General features: G+C 41.2%; 2 protein-coding genes across 5 annotated transcripts; both read left to right on the top strand.

Moving 5' to 3' along the window:
* The first annotated feature begins 2,416 nt into the window (after window positions 1-2,416).
* Window positions 2,417-7,396, top strand: LOC108041937. The gene is made up of 5 exons (XM_044461246.1): window positions 2,417-3,027; window positions 4,982-5,215; window positions 5,258-6,190; window positions 6,250-6,620; window positions 6,687-7,396. Exons 1-5 carry the CDS (start codon window positions 3,024-3,026, stop codon window positions 6,858-6,860), a joined length of 1,716 nt encoding a protein of 571 aa, XP_044317181.1. The 5' UTR covers window positions 2,417-3,023; the 3' UTR covers window positions 6,861-7,396.
* Window positions 7,397-8,001: 605 nt separating this feature from the next.
* Window positions 8,002-13,037, top strand: LOC108041952 (dehydrogenase/reductase SDR family member on chromosome X). Of its 4 annotated transcripts, XR_001769182.2 has the most exons (6): window positions 8,002-8,097; window positions 10,303-10,506; window positions 10,574-10,681; window positions 11,849-12,230; window positions 12,290-12,752; window positions 12,813-13,037. XR_001769182.2 is itself a non-coding variant. In XM_017120024.2 (5 exons), the coding sequence occupies exons 2-5, from the start codon at window positions 10,326-10,328 to the stop codon at window positions 12,684-12,686; spliced, it is 1,068 nt and encodes a 355-aa protein (XP_016975513.2). In that variant the 5' UTR covers window positions 8,002-8,097; window positions 10,303-10,325; the 3' UTR covers window positions 12,687-12,811. The 4 variants fall into 4 exon arrangements, 3 of the variants coding, with proteins under 3 accessions (XP_016975513.2, XP_016975515.2, XP_016975514.2); XM_017120024.2 differs by lacking the exon at window positions 12,813-13,037 and having other exon boundaries at window positions 12,290-12,811; XM_017120026.2 differs by lacking the exon at window positions 12,813-13,037 and having other exon boundaries at window positions 8,012-8,081; window positions 12,290-12,811.
* Window positions 13,038-14,708: the final 1,671 nt, after the last annotated feature.

The raw sequence follows: 14,708 nt of genomic DNA, 5'->3' as shown, positions 1-14,708 counted from the left end.
CAATGGAGAAAGCCTGAGACTAAGCCAATAAAGCAGTTAGCTCGACCTCCGAACTTTGGCTTCCGCTCCGCTGAAACTCATTCAATACCATTTGCTGCCAATTGGTATTGGCCTGCCTCGTAAATCGTCTGCCACACAGCCCTGAGCTTCTTTTGCGCAGCGAATTCATTAACTAATTAACAAATATGAAATCGAACAATAATTTATGTGAAGCATGCCAACTAAATCGATTTTACGTTCCTTCTTTGCAATATGGTTTTACTTCTCTATCCATTTTCAGTGCATTTTTAGGCTCAAATCAAAATTTATTGCCAAATTCCAGACAATATTTTAAAAGCAAAGCCAAATTTGCTTAATATTTATTTGCCAATAAAAGAAGAATATTAAAATTTGCTTTAACTATGCAATTGTACATTAAAATTTAATGCATATGAACATTTTTGAAAAGCAGTTCAGTTGTGATATGAGTATCTGATTTTGTATATTTGCTACTTATTTATCAACCAAAAAAATACATAGAAAACCAAAATGTATTGAGCTCTTAATCGCATAGAAAAAAAAGAACGAGTCACAAAATAAAAAAAAAACAATAACTAAATAAAACTTAAGCTCTCGAATCTCAATAATAAAGGGCCATGCTTTTGTAATTGCAAGATTACTTTTCCGATAACTATATTTATAGTGTTATGCGTTAAAAATACAAACAATCATAAATACATAAATACACGCATAATCTTTGACTTCCTTCACAAAGTGCGTAGTAGCGTGCCTTTTTCGTCGAATTCGTTATCAATCTTTATAACTTTCACGTATTTATTAATCTTCCAAACCAAAAGCTAATAGAGACAAAGTGGAAATCTTTAAAAGTAGGCACTTTTGTGGTTTTAATTAGTGTTCATCTTGCCTGCTCGTATTCAATTGCAGTTTTTCTAGTTTCGTTCTCATGACTGACCTTGTCTAGAGCAATGTATGTACATATTTACATACATACTTTTTACATATGTACATACTTAATTCAAATTGCACCATCAAAAATGTTTGTCTAAATCTCGGCAAACAAAACAAGAATTTCATTACGGCGCAGATATACAGATCTCGACTATATGGCGGCTATATAAAACGGCCCACACAGGCGGCGGAGGTGCATGGTGCAGCGGGCGGAGGGGGCGTGGCAGTCGGCCTGGTTGGCACAATCTGTGAACAACAACAGAAAAGCGCAACAACTTTGGCATTGTTCCGTGTGCTGGGGCCTCGAGAAAAATGGGATCACGAAAGTTGCGCCAAAGGCGCCCTAGGCCTATGAATTTGATAACAGTAAATGGTCGAATGAGTGGATATACCCAATATAATTCACTAATGAGAACTTATATATACCATAGATACCAGTTATCTAAATTAGGTTAAAGATAAGAATAAGATCGTATAAAGCCATCTTTGATGCGCATCCAAGCTACCATCTATTAATATTTAGTGTAGTGGTGCGTAAGTATATTTAATTATCTAGGCGGTTTTCATCACTTGTCAATGGCGACTTGGGTACAGTTTATGGATGTTCCACTGTATTTAATTCTTTTGTTTTCGTAAACAAGTACCCAGGCAAAGCCCATTGGATGCCAATTAGTTTGTGACACTTATAAAATCCTGGGGCGCATAAGCGTTTTGTTTATTATAATAATAAGTATAGTTGGCAGGCGTTCGTAGGGCGCCCTTTTCCCACCCACTTTGCCCCCAGGACGACCTTGGTTGCTTGCAACCAGTTGGCATTTTGATTGGCTGCCTTATGTGGCAATGTCCCTATCCCCCATCGGATTCGCTGAGTATTCATAATGTATCCATGTCAGAATCTGGGGAGTGCATCGAGTCGGATAATAAAAGTGGAGCGCAGGCAGGAGAAAACAAACTCCCGGGACAAATTTTCCACTCCGTCGGTTCAAAAACCCAAGGTTTTCCATGCCAAGGGGACCACTAGCCATAAAAATAAATCTTAAACAACGGTTGACTCAGTGTGATAAGACCTAGCAACTAAAATCAAAGTAAGCAAACAATTGCGTGACAGACTGTTTATCGCGATTTCACCAGACCAAATCAGAATTTATTTTTATTTGTTTATAATGCTTAACTAAGCTGAACTTATATCAGACTTCCCTCCTTTCGTTGCAGCGTTCCTATCCCAACACCAGTCGCCTAAACAATAACACCCAATTTGTTTACTTACGAATCGAGGGAGCAAAACAAAAATCGAGCTCCCCTTATCTTTTTGTGGAATTTTTCAAGCTTTTTTGCGTCACAAATTGAAATATTTTGAGTTCGCGCGAATAAAACAAAGTCGAAACCGAACCGCAGAAACTGTGTCAGTCGCAGTCGCAGTCGCAGTCGCCGTCGCCGTCGCCGTCGACAGAGCTCCGACTTCCACATAGATTCCCCGATCGTTTATATAGCAGCGGACCGCTCTCGATTTTCATCAGTCGCTACGCGTCTCTCGTCGCCAACGGACCTCACCACACGGCCTTAACCAGCGGAAAAACCAGGGGAAATCGCTCGAAAATAGCCAAGTGCAAGTGCATAATATAGAACAGCACCTAGTATCCAGCACCCAGTGTCGAACAAAATCCTCTTCGATGTCGATTAACTCGCCAATATCGTTAAAAAACTCGGACCTGCATTGAACAGGCAAAGGCGACCTCTAAACACAAACAAATTGTGTAAGCCAAAACATTAGAAACAAAGCCACGGCAAAAACCGCAAACAACAAGTTGTTTGCTTTTAGTTCGCGTTCCCCTTATTTTATTTTCCTTCCGTTCGGTTTTCCACGCACGCGCGTCGAGAAAAATATTGAAAATACATCGACAGTTGAAAAGCAACTGTTGCGTCCTACCAACCGAATCGAACCCAAATTATCACAGACTTTTAAGTGGTAACACGAAAACCGCAGAGAATACCAAGTTGTGTGTGAAAAAAGCGAACTAAAACCAAGATCTTAACCAGGAAAACAACAATTTCGTTTATTGGGCTTAGGCCATTGTATGGGTAAGTAATGAAACCAATCAGGGGGATTTTACATAGTATTCACTGGGGAAATACAATAGATTGCTCAGAACTTAGAAATAGTTATGGGGATCAACTAGTATACAAGAAAGAAATTATTTTTAGACAAAATTCTTAAAAAGAGTAGAGATAGCATGCCATTTCCGTATAACAAAAAAGTAATTTGAATACACATATGTAAGGACAGAGATTACTAGAAATGTATTGCCTAAAACCTGATTTAACTACAAGTCATTTTACTGCCTTTCTTAGTTATTAATCACTCTGCTCAAAAATAGATACTTTATTGAGAAAAAATTTGTATAATTCAGTTGTAAGGGAAGAGTCTGTAAATATGAGGAATAATATCGTCTGACTCAAAACAAAGAAGATTACTCAGAAGCACGGAATGATGAGAACAAAATCACATCACCGCGGGTCATAACATAAACAAAATGCTATTTACGAACCCATTGTACGGTTAGAGAAAAACAGGAAAAATAAACTTCATAGACTTCATGGACTACACTTTGTAGTCGGCCACTCTCACATCCGGTGATTCACGTGTAATTAGCGGCAATTGCGCGTGCCTGAAAATATTTTGAATGTGGCACATATGCACATATGTGGAGCCAGAAGCCCGAGCTTCGAGCTCTACTGAGTCACATTACAAACAAAGCAAATCCACGGCGCAGAATGTCTAATCAAAAACATACGACCGAAACCACAACAAGATAAGCGCATGACGCTATTCGAGATTTCGTATAAAGTCACATGCTGTGCCCCCTGACCTCCATTCTCCATTCTCCATTCACTATAGACTTTAATTTGCTGGCACGTGGACCCTTTCTGGCGCAAACATTGTCGCTCTTTATGTGATTGCACTTATTGTGTTTTATTGGCAAACTAACAAATGCTGGCAATCAGCACTTGAACCTCATTTTAGAAGTCCCCGCCCATTTCCTGCCTCACGGTGATAACAAGTACTTGCGTATGGACATTGAATTGTCGAATGGCAATTGTTTATTGCCCGCTAGACGTTCGACGTTCGACTGTACTGCCAGATGATTGGCCTCCCTGGCAACACACTGGCCGAAAAACTAGGGACCAGCCAGCCAGATGGCTGATCTGTGTTCTTGTACCTAAGGGGGACTGGTCACTTGACTTTGAGAAGGGCAGACTTACCTGCGGAACACAGCTAATTACGAAACTGCGGGAGGGATTTTCCCTAATCAGTAAAGGGATCAGTATGGGGTTAGGTCAAGGGTCTGACATGAAAAATTTATAATCTTGAGTGTACAATTAAACTGAGGGACCAACAAGTCATCTGTTTAAAATAGATTTATATAATTGATATTGCAGTGAATTATCATTGTGTACAAACAAGAAATATACAATAGTCTTTTAATGCACCATTTCTCAATGTCATGTTAGGGTTCTAGTTCGTAATCTGTCAGAGAACTTAGAATCTAGATAAGAATTTCCAGGCAGATAAACTCCAACATTCAATATAAAACCTCGTTTTTATTCCGTATTAAAATAACCCTTTTTGCATTTTCTCTATTGGTTCATATAAGATTTTAGTCAAATATTAACATGGTTTTAATTAATTTTGTTATTACATATAATAATTAAATTCTTATTTTCAAAGTAACATAAGCAATACATTTTTATTGCGAAAACATAGGAAGATTATGTTAATAAGATCGAAATTAAAAGTTTTATGTCCGTTGGGAAAATAAGTATGGGAAAGTATTCATATTTTAAAATTTATGGGTATAATGTGTATAGATTAATGTGTAGTTTTAAACATTTTTGGAACTGGAAATATGTATGACTAATTGAGTAGGCAGTGTAGTATCTTCCTTAGTATTAGATTCAGGGCAGTCAGTCAAGTACCGACAAATAAAAACTTTTCTAATCCACTGCTTCCTTTGTCATTCCCCTCCGCCAACAGATCAGTCTAAACCAACGACGAAATTTGGAGACGAGCCGGACCTCCTGTTCAAGCGAGCGCAGGGCCGGATTAGTCTGATCAGTGCAGGAGTAGGAGCCACGCAGGCTGGCCAAGCTGCCCAACCACCGCTGCATTCAAGCCAACAGTTCGCCAACATTCAACTAGACGCCACGCTCAATGACTGCGAAAGTGGCTATGTGCCCACCGTGGGCCGCTGGGGCTCCGAATGGCCGAGTTGACTCGCCGCTGCCACCAGCCACCGACGGGATGGGGGAGCGGCTCCTCCACTGGAGGAGGCCGCTGCCGCCGCCGCTGCCCAGGATCCGTTGCTCCCGGCGGATCAGCAGCTGGCGGATGCGGTGCGCGGAATGGGACAGGGATTGACTACGACGCGATCTGTCGCCGCAACTGAGCACGCAACTGGACATGGCACGGGCGCCATCCGTCGCACACCCTCCACCTCCAGCGAGGAGGACCTGGAGGACGAGGAGCTGGTGCATCCGACCGACCTGACACTGGTGGATGGATCGGAGCGCTACTCCGACATCAGGCAGCTGCTGGCCAAACAGCAGCTCGGGATCCCAATCTCCCATGCCGAGTGGGTCGTGGGCGATGGCTACGACCTGGAGGCCTTCAACCAGGTGAACGGAGTGTGGCCCCTCGGCCATCCGCTCCCTCTGCCCGACTGGGCGAGCTCCGAGTCCGGCAAGGGCACCCTGGTGTTCGACAACGTCTGGCAGTACGAGGAGCTGAACGGGATCGTGGAGACCACGCTGCAGCGGATGCTGGAGGAGACGCACTACAACACGGTCAACCTGTTCGTCGACTTCTATCGCAGCTTCAAGCGCACCCGTCGCTCCGACCTGCGCAGCTTCTTCCAGTTCTACGACGTGCCCATCAACAGGCGCCACCACATGTGCGTATCCCTGGCCTTCGAGATCATGGCCAGGATAGTGCAGCTGTTCCCGGTGCTGGCCAACTACCTGTACGTGGTGTCCTGCGAGGAGCAGGTTATGGACTGTCAAGACTACGTCCAGCTGGACGAGGAGTGCGGTCTGAACTCGGTGGACGCGGGCGTGGAGAAGGAGCACGTGATGGTGGCCATGCGCGTTGCCATTGGAGAACGACGTGGTGTCATGATCCTGGATCCGGGATACCATGTCAGCCGAGCAGTGACCGTAATGCAGGATCAGAGCTATCCCCACACGGGTGAGTTTGAAACCCTAATGACCCCCTTCGAAATGGGTACTAATCTTTAATGTTTTCAGGCTGGTTCACCCAATCCAAGGAGCCCCACCTGCAGCGGGACTATTGCTATGCGTACAGCCAGCAGAACGGCAAATTCGTGGAGTGGAAGGAGCGCGAGATCCGCGGCGAGGACACCAGCTACAAGACCTCGCTGGTGTACGTGGCCCAGGAGTACATCACTGCGATCGACGTGACCGTGCGCCGCAACCTGGTGTACAACTTCCGATCGCTGCTCTCGCGGGATGCCAAGGGTCAGGTGTACGCGGGCATCTATTTCCCGCTGGTGGCCAATTGCCAGGAGTCCTATCTGACCATCTTCTACGACGGACCCAATGAGCAGCGGGTGCGGACGAAGCTGATGTTCAGCGTCTTCAAAGTGGGCAAGGGAAAGGTGAGCAGTAACCGTGGGAATGACGAGGAGAAAGAGTTTGCTAACCCAGTTCCTAATCCCCTCCAGCTGCCGGATTACGTGGGCCAACATCTCAGCCGACTGGCGCCGCAGCTGAAGATGCCGCTGCAGGAACTGACCGAGTTGTGTAAATCCTTGGCCGACGTGGTCACCGATCAGAACTTCATCGGTCAGGTACTGGCCATCAACGACGACATCGGCAACATGTCCGTAGAGAATTGACAGTTAAAGGAGCCTAAGGATGTCGCTGCTACGGAAACGGAAACGAAGATGGAGAAACAGGCGATAAAAGACACTGACAACGCAGCTGCAACTTAGAGTTCCGACCCTTTGAATACTTTGTCCTTTCCACAGTAATATTCTTTTTAGTAGCACCTAGGCACCTCTCACACACCAGCACACACGATTCAAGGATATATTTCAATTTAGTCTAGTATATATTTCAAAATATGTATTCACCTAAACACACGAAAACACACTCTATATGGTAATCCCAATTGAATGATTTAACCGAAAGCGAAACGCAATTTAATCAAAACCAGAAAAGCGCAAAGCTTAGATTTCGACTTTCGCTTAGCTTCTGTTTATTTCCAACTAAGTATATGCGTATGCGCAACTATATAAAGGCAAAATTAGTTTATAACTGGTATCGAGGCAAAATATAAATTGTAATTGTTGTATGAACAAATTTCCGTTTTAACACTTAAATGCACTGTACGATTTCGTTTCAATAAATAAATCAGCTAGCAAAAGAAAAATGAGGTTTCATTTGGGGAATGGTTGTTATTTAAAATTATTAAATAACTAAAATAATAATAATAAAATAATAAAATAATTAGTTTGAAACACAAATTCAAAAATTTGGGATAGTAAAATTTTTTAATTTGTTAATTGGCAATGGTACTTAAATTCATTTACGTAATTATTTAAGCATACAATTTACTCAGATATTTAGAGTAAAATATAATATTTGTGTGTTCTGGACACCCTTACAGTGAAATACATTTTTTCGTAGTTTTGGGTATCCACTGGAAATACAAAATAATGCTTTTAAAACATTTTAAAATTTTGAATTTCGATATTTCATGAACATCTTATCGATAAGTGGGTTAACAGTTTGTAAACTTAAAATAACATAATACTTTAACAGTTTGGTATTTTTTCTGTCAAAACAGTCTATAAACTATATTTTGCCAGAAACTAATTAATGTATTAAAAATATCAATATACGTAATTGATGTGACTCAACATATAATATTTTGAAAAGGCAAATTTTACATTACTAAAAATATAATAATAATTATTATTATCATCAAACATCGAAAGTCGTAACAACAATCGATAGTTAAGATAAGGTGAAAACATCAGTGCATCCCTGGTCCGTCAGTGTATTCTTCGCTCGTCTGCAATTTTGTAATTAAATAGATTCAAATCAGCGTTTTTGTAAGTGCACATACAGGTAAATACACCCCGCCCAATTCCTCCATTTGTCGCTTTACAAAGGTGATGGCCTACATCAGCTGTTTTTCGTGCGATCAGCCGGCGAAAAGGTAAAATTCACCTGTTGGCCAACAGCAAAAAGCCAAACAAAACAACAAAAACAATCGTGAATCAAGTTCTTGGCAGAAAGGCGCGCAATTAAAACTAACGTTTAGTTCGCTTTTGAATTTCTCGCGGAGCGGTTGTGGCAACAAGGGCCCGCTGAATAAACCGGTTTCGAACTCTTTTAACTGATTTTCGAAAACGTGATAAACAACCAATTAACCCCTTAATCGAAGGGTGCCAGTTATTAGCATATATATAGAAGCGCAAGTGCAGTTTCGCCTGCGCCAACTGAATTGAAGGTAAAAATTGAAAACGTTTGCAAGGGCACCGCCAGCAACAACAATAGAAAAAGAAAGTTAACCATATGCAGCCAAATTAAAAACGACCACAGAAACAACAACAACCACGACAGCAACAATAAAACTGCTAAGCTTTTGCTTTTTTGTTGACGGAAGTCGAAACTCTTGACAGCACGTTCGTACACACGGGAAAACTGTTTATTTCGGTGATCTCATTAACGGCTTTTCAATCATAAAAAATGAAAACATGACAGAAACATTTAGTTAGAAACCTATTATTTTTAATTTTTCAATTAAGGGCTATAAAGACAAAATTTCTTAATCCTAGAAAACAATGAATTTTTTAGAATCTTTGAACTCCTTTGTTTAATTATTAAAATAAACATTGTTACATTTTTTCTATACATTTTTTTATAAAACTTTTTGAAAAGTATTTATTAATTCAATTAAACACATTATGTATTATTTAAAATACAAAATAATTAAAGTATATTTTCCAAATGAATAATATAGAAAAGAAAATTAAGTGAAAAATCTATTTTTTTCGGTGTACTATGTCAGGTCGACAATCCCCTTCCCCTTTCAAGAAGCTGAAGAAACCGACCCTCGTTGTTGCTGTTTAGCGCCTCAGTCATTTTCAGCTTTGGCCCCAAATTCACTATTTTGGCCCCGTTCATTGGCTTCGACTCTAAGCTCGGTTCTTCAACTTTCATTCCGCCGCTGTTTAAGTTTTTAATTTGCATTTTACGAGCACACCTTAGCCGTTCTCCCGCTGTCTCTTAATAAATGCGACAAAGTGACTTTCGTCAGGTAGCATCTATCTAATTAAATGAATTGTTTCCCCGCCCAGCTGAATATTAAGACTCGAGTGCACCGCCCAAAGCGAGAGTGTAGTTGGCAGGGCAAATATGCACAAGTCTGTGGCCAAACAATTGAGTCGCTTTATAAGCCCGGCTAACGAACGTTCGAAATTGCTGGGCAAACACGAAAAGTTCCAGCCGAAGAGGCAAAAACTAAAGCTGTTTGAGGGCCAATGGGGCTATGCGGAATATGGAATACACTAACTGATATTAACTCACACAAAATAATATCTGTATTAATCACAAATTGATTATTCAAATACTAAGCCTAAAGGTTTCTCTATTTGAATTAGTTAAATCGCATTTATATGCTACATACAATTTTTATTTTACTATAGAAATTAAAAGGCTCAGGAGCCAAAGATTACTAAAAATTATCTGTAACTTTGGTATAATAGTTACGTTGGCTAAACGTTTAGAAACAGACAAATTAAGTCGAATTGGAAAAAGTATCGGAATATTTTCGAAAAGAAAGACAAATTTTGTGTAGACTTTTCAATAAACCCGTTTGTCTTTATCAATATTAGTAGTCCATTTATTTTAATTATTTATCTGAATAGTCGTTAAAACTAAACTGCAAACAAAATTGCATCCATAAATTCACCCTACAAAGTGCTCTTTATCTGTTAGGGTAACGTATTATAGAGGAATGATAATTGTGGAGGGTTGACTATTCATAGCTAAACCGTGAGACGAATCAATTTTCCGCAATCCCCAAGAATCTACAACGAGTACGGTCAACAGATACATATACCCGCTGGCAGTCGGATTGAGAAATCTTGCTGACTCAGTTGAAGAGTGTCGCAAAGTGCACTTGAGGCGAATTGACTCGCCAATATTGATAATGTTGCCGGCTAATGGCTGTGACGAGCCGGGATCGTTGCTCCTTATCAGCGGGCGCACTTTGCCCTGACCATTCAGAAAGCCGATTTCTTATCAAGACCCGTATTCCCTTTGCAGAGTTCCGGACATACGGACCAATCATGCTGGGCTCTTTGCTGTGGCTCTTTTTCGTCGGCCTGCTGCTGTGCGCGTTCCTGTTCTCAAAGACCACCAAGGAGTTCCCCAAGTCGTGGTTCGAATGGAAGACGGAGTTCCGGTACCAGTACCTCGGCATCGTGGGTCTCGTCCACGACGCTCAGTACGCGGCGCGGGATCGAGTGGGTAAGTGGATACCCCAATTCCCTGATGCTTATCCCACGGCCGCTAATTGTCGCCATTATCCATTAAGCACTTTATAAGCAACCGGATCGCATTGCTGTCATCACGGGAGGCAATCGCGGCATCGGACTGCGCATCGTGGAGAAGCTGCTGGCCTGCGACATGACTGTCGTCATGGGTGAGTTGAAGTTGACCAATCCGCCGGGGAACTTGTTTTGGCCCTATCCATTAGTCGTTGGTCTGTTTATTAATTCCACAAACATTTTACGTGCTGCAGTGCACGTGCTCGGAAAGCATAACTTAACCGAATCACCGATCATCGAAATGCAGGTCCATCTGCACCGTGTCTCCCACCATTGTCAATCCGATCAAGAAATCATGATCCACACGCCTGATTTCATTACCTAAGCAAGTCGCGCACACGATTTCGGGGGAGTCGAGCGATAAGAGTTCGATGACTTTTAAGGGAAAATTTTTATAATAATATTGATAGTGACAAGTACATTCGGGCTACAGATTGTTTAATATTGTTTTATATTAAGGCAGTAAATAGTGTCTTTGATTATACCTTTAAAGTTTCAAAGCAGAATTTACATCTAATTCTATGAAACCATCATCTAATTAATTCCGTCAACAGGCTGATAATTTAACAGTCGACTGTTAATTTTTACATTGGCCGATGATCATATGTGTACTTTACACGTGTAAAGTCAATAGTATACACAGGTTCCGCCGAATAGCGCCAGATGTCGCCACTGTGTGGGCATTTTGTTAAAATGGTGTAGATAACATAACAAGCATTTGTTATCTGAATCAGCATTTCAAAGGCTATTCTAAATTTGTTGAGCAGTTTGTAATACGGTATTTGTAATTTAATTAACCTAGGAAAATATATATTTTTGATCGTCTGTTGACTGTTCAATATGGACATGACCGTTTGTTTCTAAGCGAATTTATCCTTTAGTTTAAAGTCTATCTGATCATCTATTTTCAATTGTATTTTATCGGATATCCTTTAGCCATCATGTCAACGAAGATATGGTATATGCTTAATTATGAATGAATTTCACCAACGAACAGTTTTTCAAAGCTATAATTTTGCTTTCTCATAACATTTTAGTTTTTTCAAAATCCGGCAATGTTTTCCTATACCTTATACAAAACCTAATTTTTATTTTAAAATTAAAAATTGCGTTTTAGTCGAATGTCGATTAATATTCACTGCACTAACAGCAACCAAATGCGTCTACTAATTTCAAATTCCGTCGGATTTCCCCTGGAAACTCTTCCCAAATAAATAATTCTTTAAAATACTATTTATACAAGATATGTGTATTCGCCGCAGGTGTTCGTGATCCTCGAAGCGCTGAATCCGCCGTAGCATCTATAGTGGACCTCAAGACGACCAAGGGGAAGCTCATCTGCGAGCAACTGGATGTCGGGGACCTGAAATCGGTGAAGGCCTTTGCCCAGCTCATCAAGGAGCGGTACTCGAAAGTGGACTTGCTGCTGAACAATGCCGGTATCATGTTCGCACCCTTCAAACTCACAGCCGATGGCTACGAGTCGCACTTTGCCACCAACTTCCTGGGCCACTTCCTACTCACCCACCTGCTCCTGCCCCAATTGAAATTGGCGGGCAAGGAGGGAAAGAATGCCAGAATCGTCAACGTCAGCTCCTGCGTGAATCTCATTGGACGCATCAACTACAAGGACATCAACGGAACGTTAGTTTAGCTTACACACTCTAAGGTTCTTGACTCATTTGGCATTACTTTTTTTGCAGGAAACATTACTACCCAGGAACCGCCTACAGCCAGTCGAAGCTTGCCCAGATTCTGTTCACCCGCCATCTGCAAACGCTGCTGGATGCGGAGAAGTCGCACGTCCAGGTCAACGTAGTGCATCCGGGCATTGTGGACACGGATCTCTTCGAGCACTCGGCCACCACATCGGTGCCCATCTTCAAGAAGCTCTTCTTCAAGACACCGGAGCGGGGATCACGCACAGTGGTCTTCGCGGCCATCGATCCCTCCATCGAGGGTCAGGGAGGCACTTACCTGAGCAACGGCGGCAAGGGTCCCTTCCATCCGGACGCCAAGAAGCCTGCCAAGTGCGAGCAGCTCTTCCAGTTCTCCTCCGATCTGCTGAAGATTCAGCAGTACGGAAACGGCGAATTCTAATAGCATTGTAATACACGTCCTTTCACATTCCCCCCTCTACTGGTGCAACGTACTCTTCTAGATTCCGTCAGTTTTTTTGTAAATCGATTTCTTGTATGGCTTTGTATAAAACTAATTTTTATATAGATATGCAGCTGGTTTTCTGTGTCCGGATCCTAGGAACTACTGATGCTAATCTGGCCGAAGTGCTGTGCTAAGTTTTAATTAACTTGTCTTCGCTTGATTGCCATCGGGGGGCAGAGAATGCAATTAAAAGAGCAGCACAGAGCAGCAAGAAACATTTTTAAAATGCACTCGGCGGCAGCTTGAAAGGCGACAACAACAGCAACAGGCCATATTTGTTATATGTCAAATTTACGAAAAAGCAAACAATTTAATTTTGTGCGCCTCCTCAAACAATGAGCGATTAACATTCAACATTTCGGAGGAATTTTAATCGACTCCAGTTGTGGGCGGGAGGGAAATGGGGGTCCCAGGAGAGGGGAGCGGGCACTCAGGTAGGTGGGCAGGTAGGTGTATCATCTTAAAAACAGCTAAGAAACAACAGCAACAACTCGGCTGTCACTTAAGCGAACTGAGCGCTCAAAGCGAACGGAAAAAAAAACAATCTCATATTTAATGCACATCCAAAAGAGTCTATCGCTATATGAAGAGATAGACCCGGCGATAACTCAATGTGTGAAGCTGCCGATGCGGTGGGCGCTGTCATCAATCAAAGCCTCAGTGGACGACGACGGCCCAGATTCCCAGGCTGTCTTTAATGCGGAGTGGAGTCCCAAATGAACTCATCTTCTGCGGCTCTTTTTGTCGGTTGCATGTTTCGCGAGCATTAGCAGCTTGATTGGATTTCGGCTAACCAAGATCACTGAAGACGCCGGAGCAGGGATAAGGATTAGCGAAATTGGGAGATATGTATAAGAGTTATATTTTAAGAAAACAAAAAATATTCAGATACAAATTGACCACTCAAAGCTTGCTTTTTGGCCTTTTCTAAAGCAAAACGTTTGCATCACTATTTAATTCAAAATATAAATAATTAATTTTATTGATAATTATATTAAAATTCTACTTAAATGTTCCAATACATATTTTTTTTACATGTTATATAAAATAAAATGAATTGTGGCATGTCTCAAATTAATCGTCATATTTAAGTATTTAAAATGGTTTCCAAGTTCGGTTAAAGTTGTTTTTTTAATAGGAACTCATATCTAATAATTGATTTTCCAAAATCGTCGCCCGAAGCTGTTTAAAACTTTAACAGCGTTTTTATGTAAGCTCGGCCATAATTTTTTTATTTCGTTCTAATAATAACCTTGTTAAAAAATTCAGTTTATGCGTTAGTTGTATGTGTTAAGAATAACATAAACAAGAAAGAAAGCTAACTTCGGGCGGAGCCGAAGTTGAAATACCCTTGCAGAATATTCTGTAAATTATATTCTCCAAAATTATTTATATGATGCATTGTTAACACTCATAAAAATCCCAACTTCCTAACTTTAAAAACACCAAAGTTATGGCATTTCCAATCGTTCAGTTATATGGCAGCTATAGAATATAGTCGGCCGATCCTTATGAAATTTGGTATGTCGGATTGATTGGCCAAAAATAAAACCCATAGAAAATTCCAACTTCCTAACTTTACAAACACCAAGGTTATGGGATTTCCGATCAATCAGTTATATGGCGGCTATAGGATATAGCCGGCCGATCCTTATGAAATTTGATAGGCCGGATAAAGTGGCCAAATATAAAAGCCATAGAAAATCACAACTTTCTATCTTTACAAACACCAAAGTTATGGCATTTCCGATCAATCAGTTATATGGCAGCTATAGGATATAGTCGGCCGATCCTTATGAAATTTGGTAGGTCGGATTGATTGGCCAAATATAAAACTCATAGAAAATCCCAACTTTCTAACTTTACAAACAACAAAGCTATGGCATTTCCGATCAATCAGTTATATGGCAGCTATAGGATATAGTCGGCCGATCCCGGCCGTTCCGACTTATATACTGC

Source organism: Drosophila rhopaloa, unplaced genomic scaffold (genome assembly GCF_018152115.1).
Source record: "Drosophila rhopaloa isolate 14029-0021.01 unplaced genomic scaffold, ASM1815211v1 contig_115, whole genome shotgun sequence".
Lineage (NCBI taxonomy): Eukaryota > Metazoa > Arthropoda > Insecta > Diptera > Drosophilidae > Drosophila > Drosophila rhopaloa.
This window is presented reverse-complemented; position numbering and strand designations above follow the sequence as displayed.

Coding starts and splice junctions, on each gene's coding strand:
- LOC108041937 (XM_044461246.1), top strand. Junction 5,216..5,257: donor CTGGGGCTCCGAATGGCCGA/GTTGACTCGCCG, acceptor GGGATGGGGGAG/CGGCTCCTCCACTGGAGGAG. Junction 6,621..6,686: donor TCAAAGTGGGCAAGGGAAAG/GTGAGCAGTAAC, acceptor AATCCCCTCCAG/CTGCCGGATTACGTGGGCCA.
- LOC108041952 (XM_017120024.2), top strand. CDS start 10,326: ATGCTGGGCTCTTTGCTGTGGCTCTTTTTCGTCGGCCTGCTGCTGTGC. Junction 10,682..11,848: donor CGACATGACTGTCGTCATGG/GTGAGTTGAAGT, acceptor TATTCGCCGCAG/GTGTTCGTGATCCTCGAAGC. Junction 12,231..12,289: donor TACAAGGACATCAACGGAAC/GTTAGTTTAGCT, acceptor CTTTTTTTGCAG/GAAACATTACTACCCAGGAA.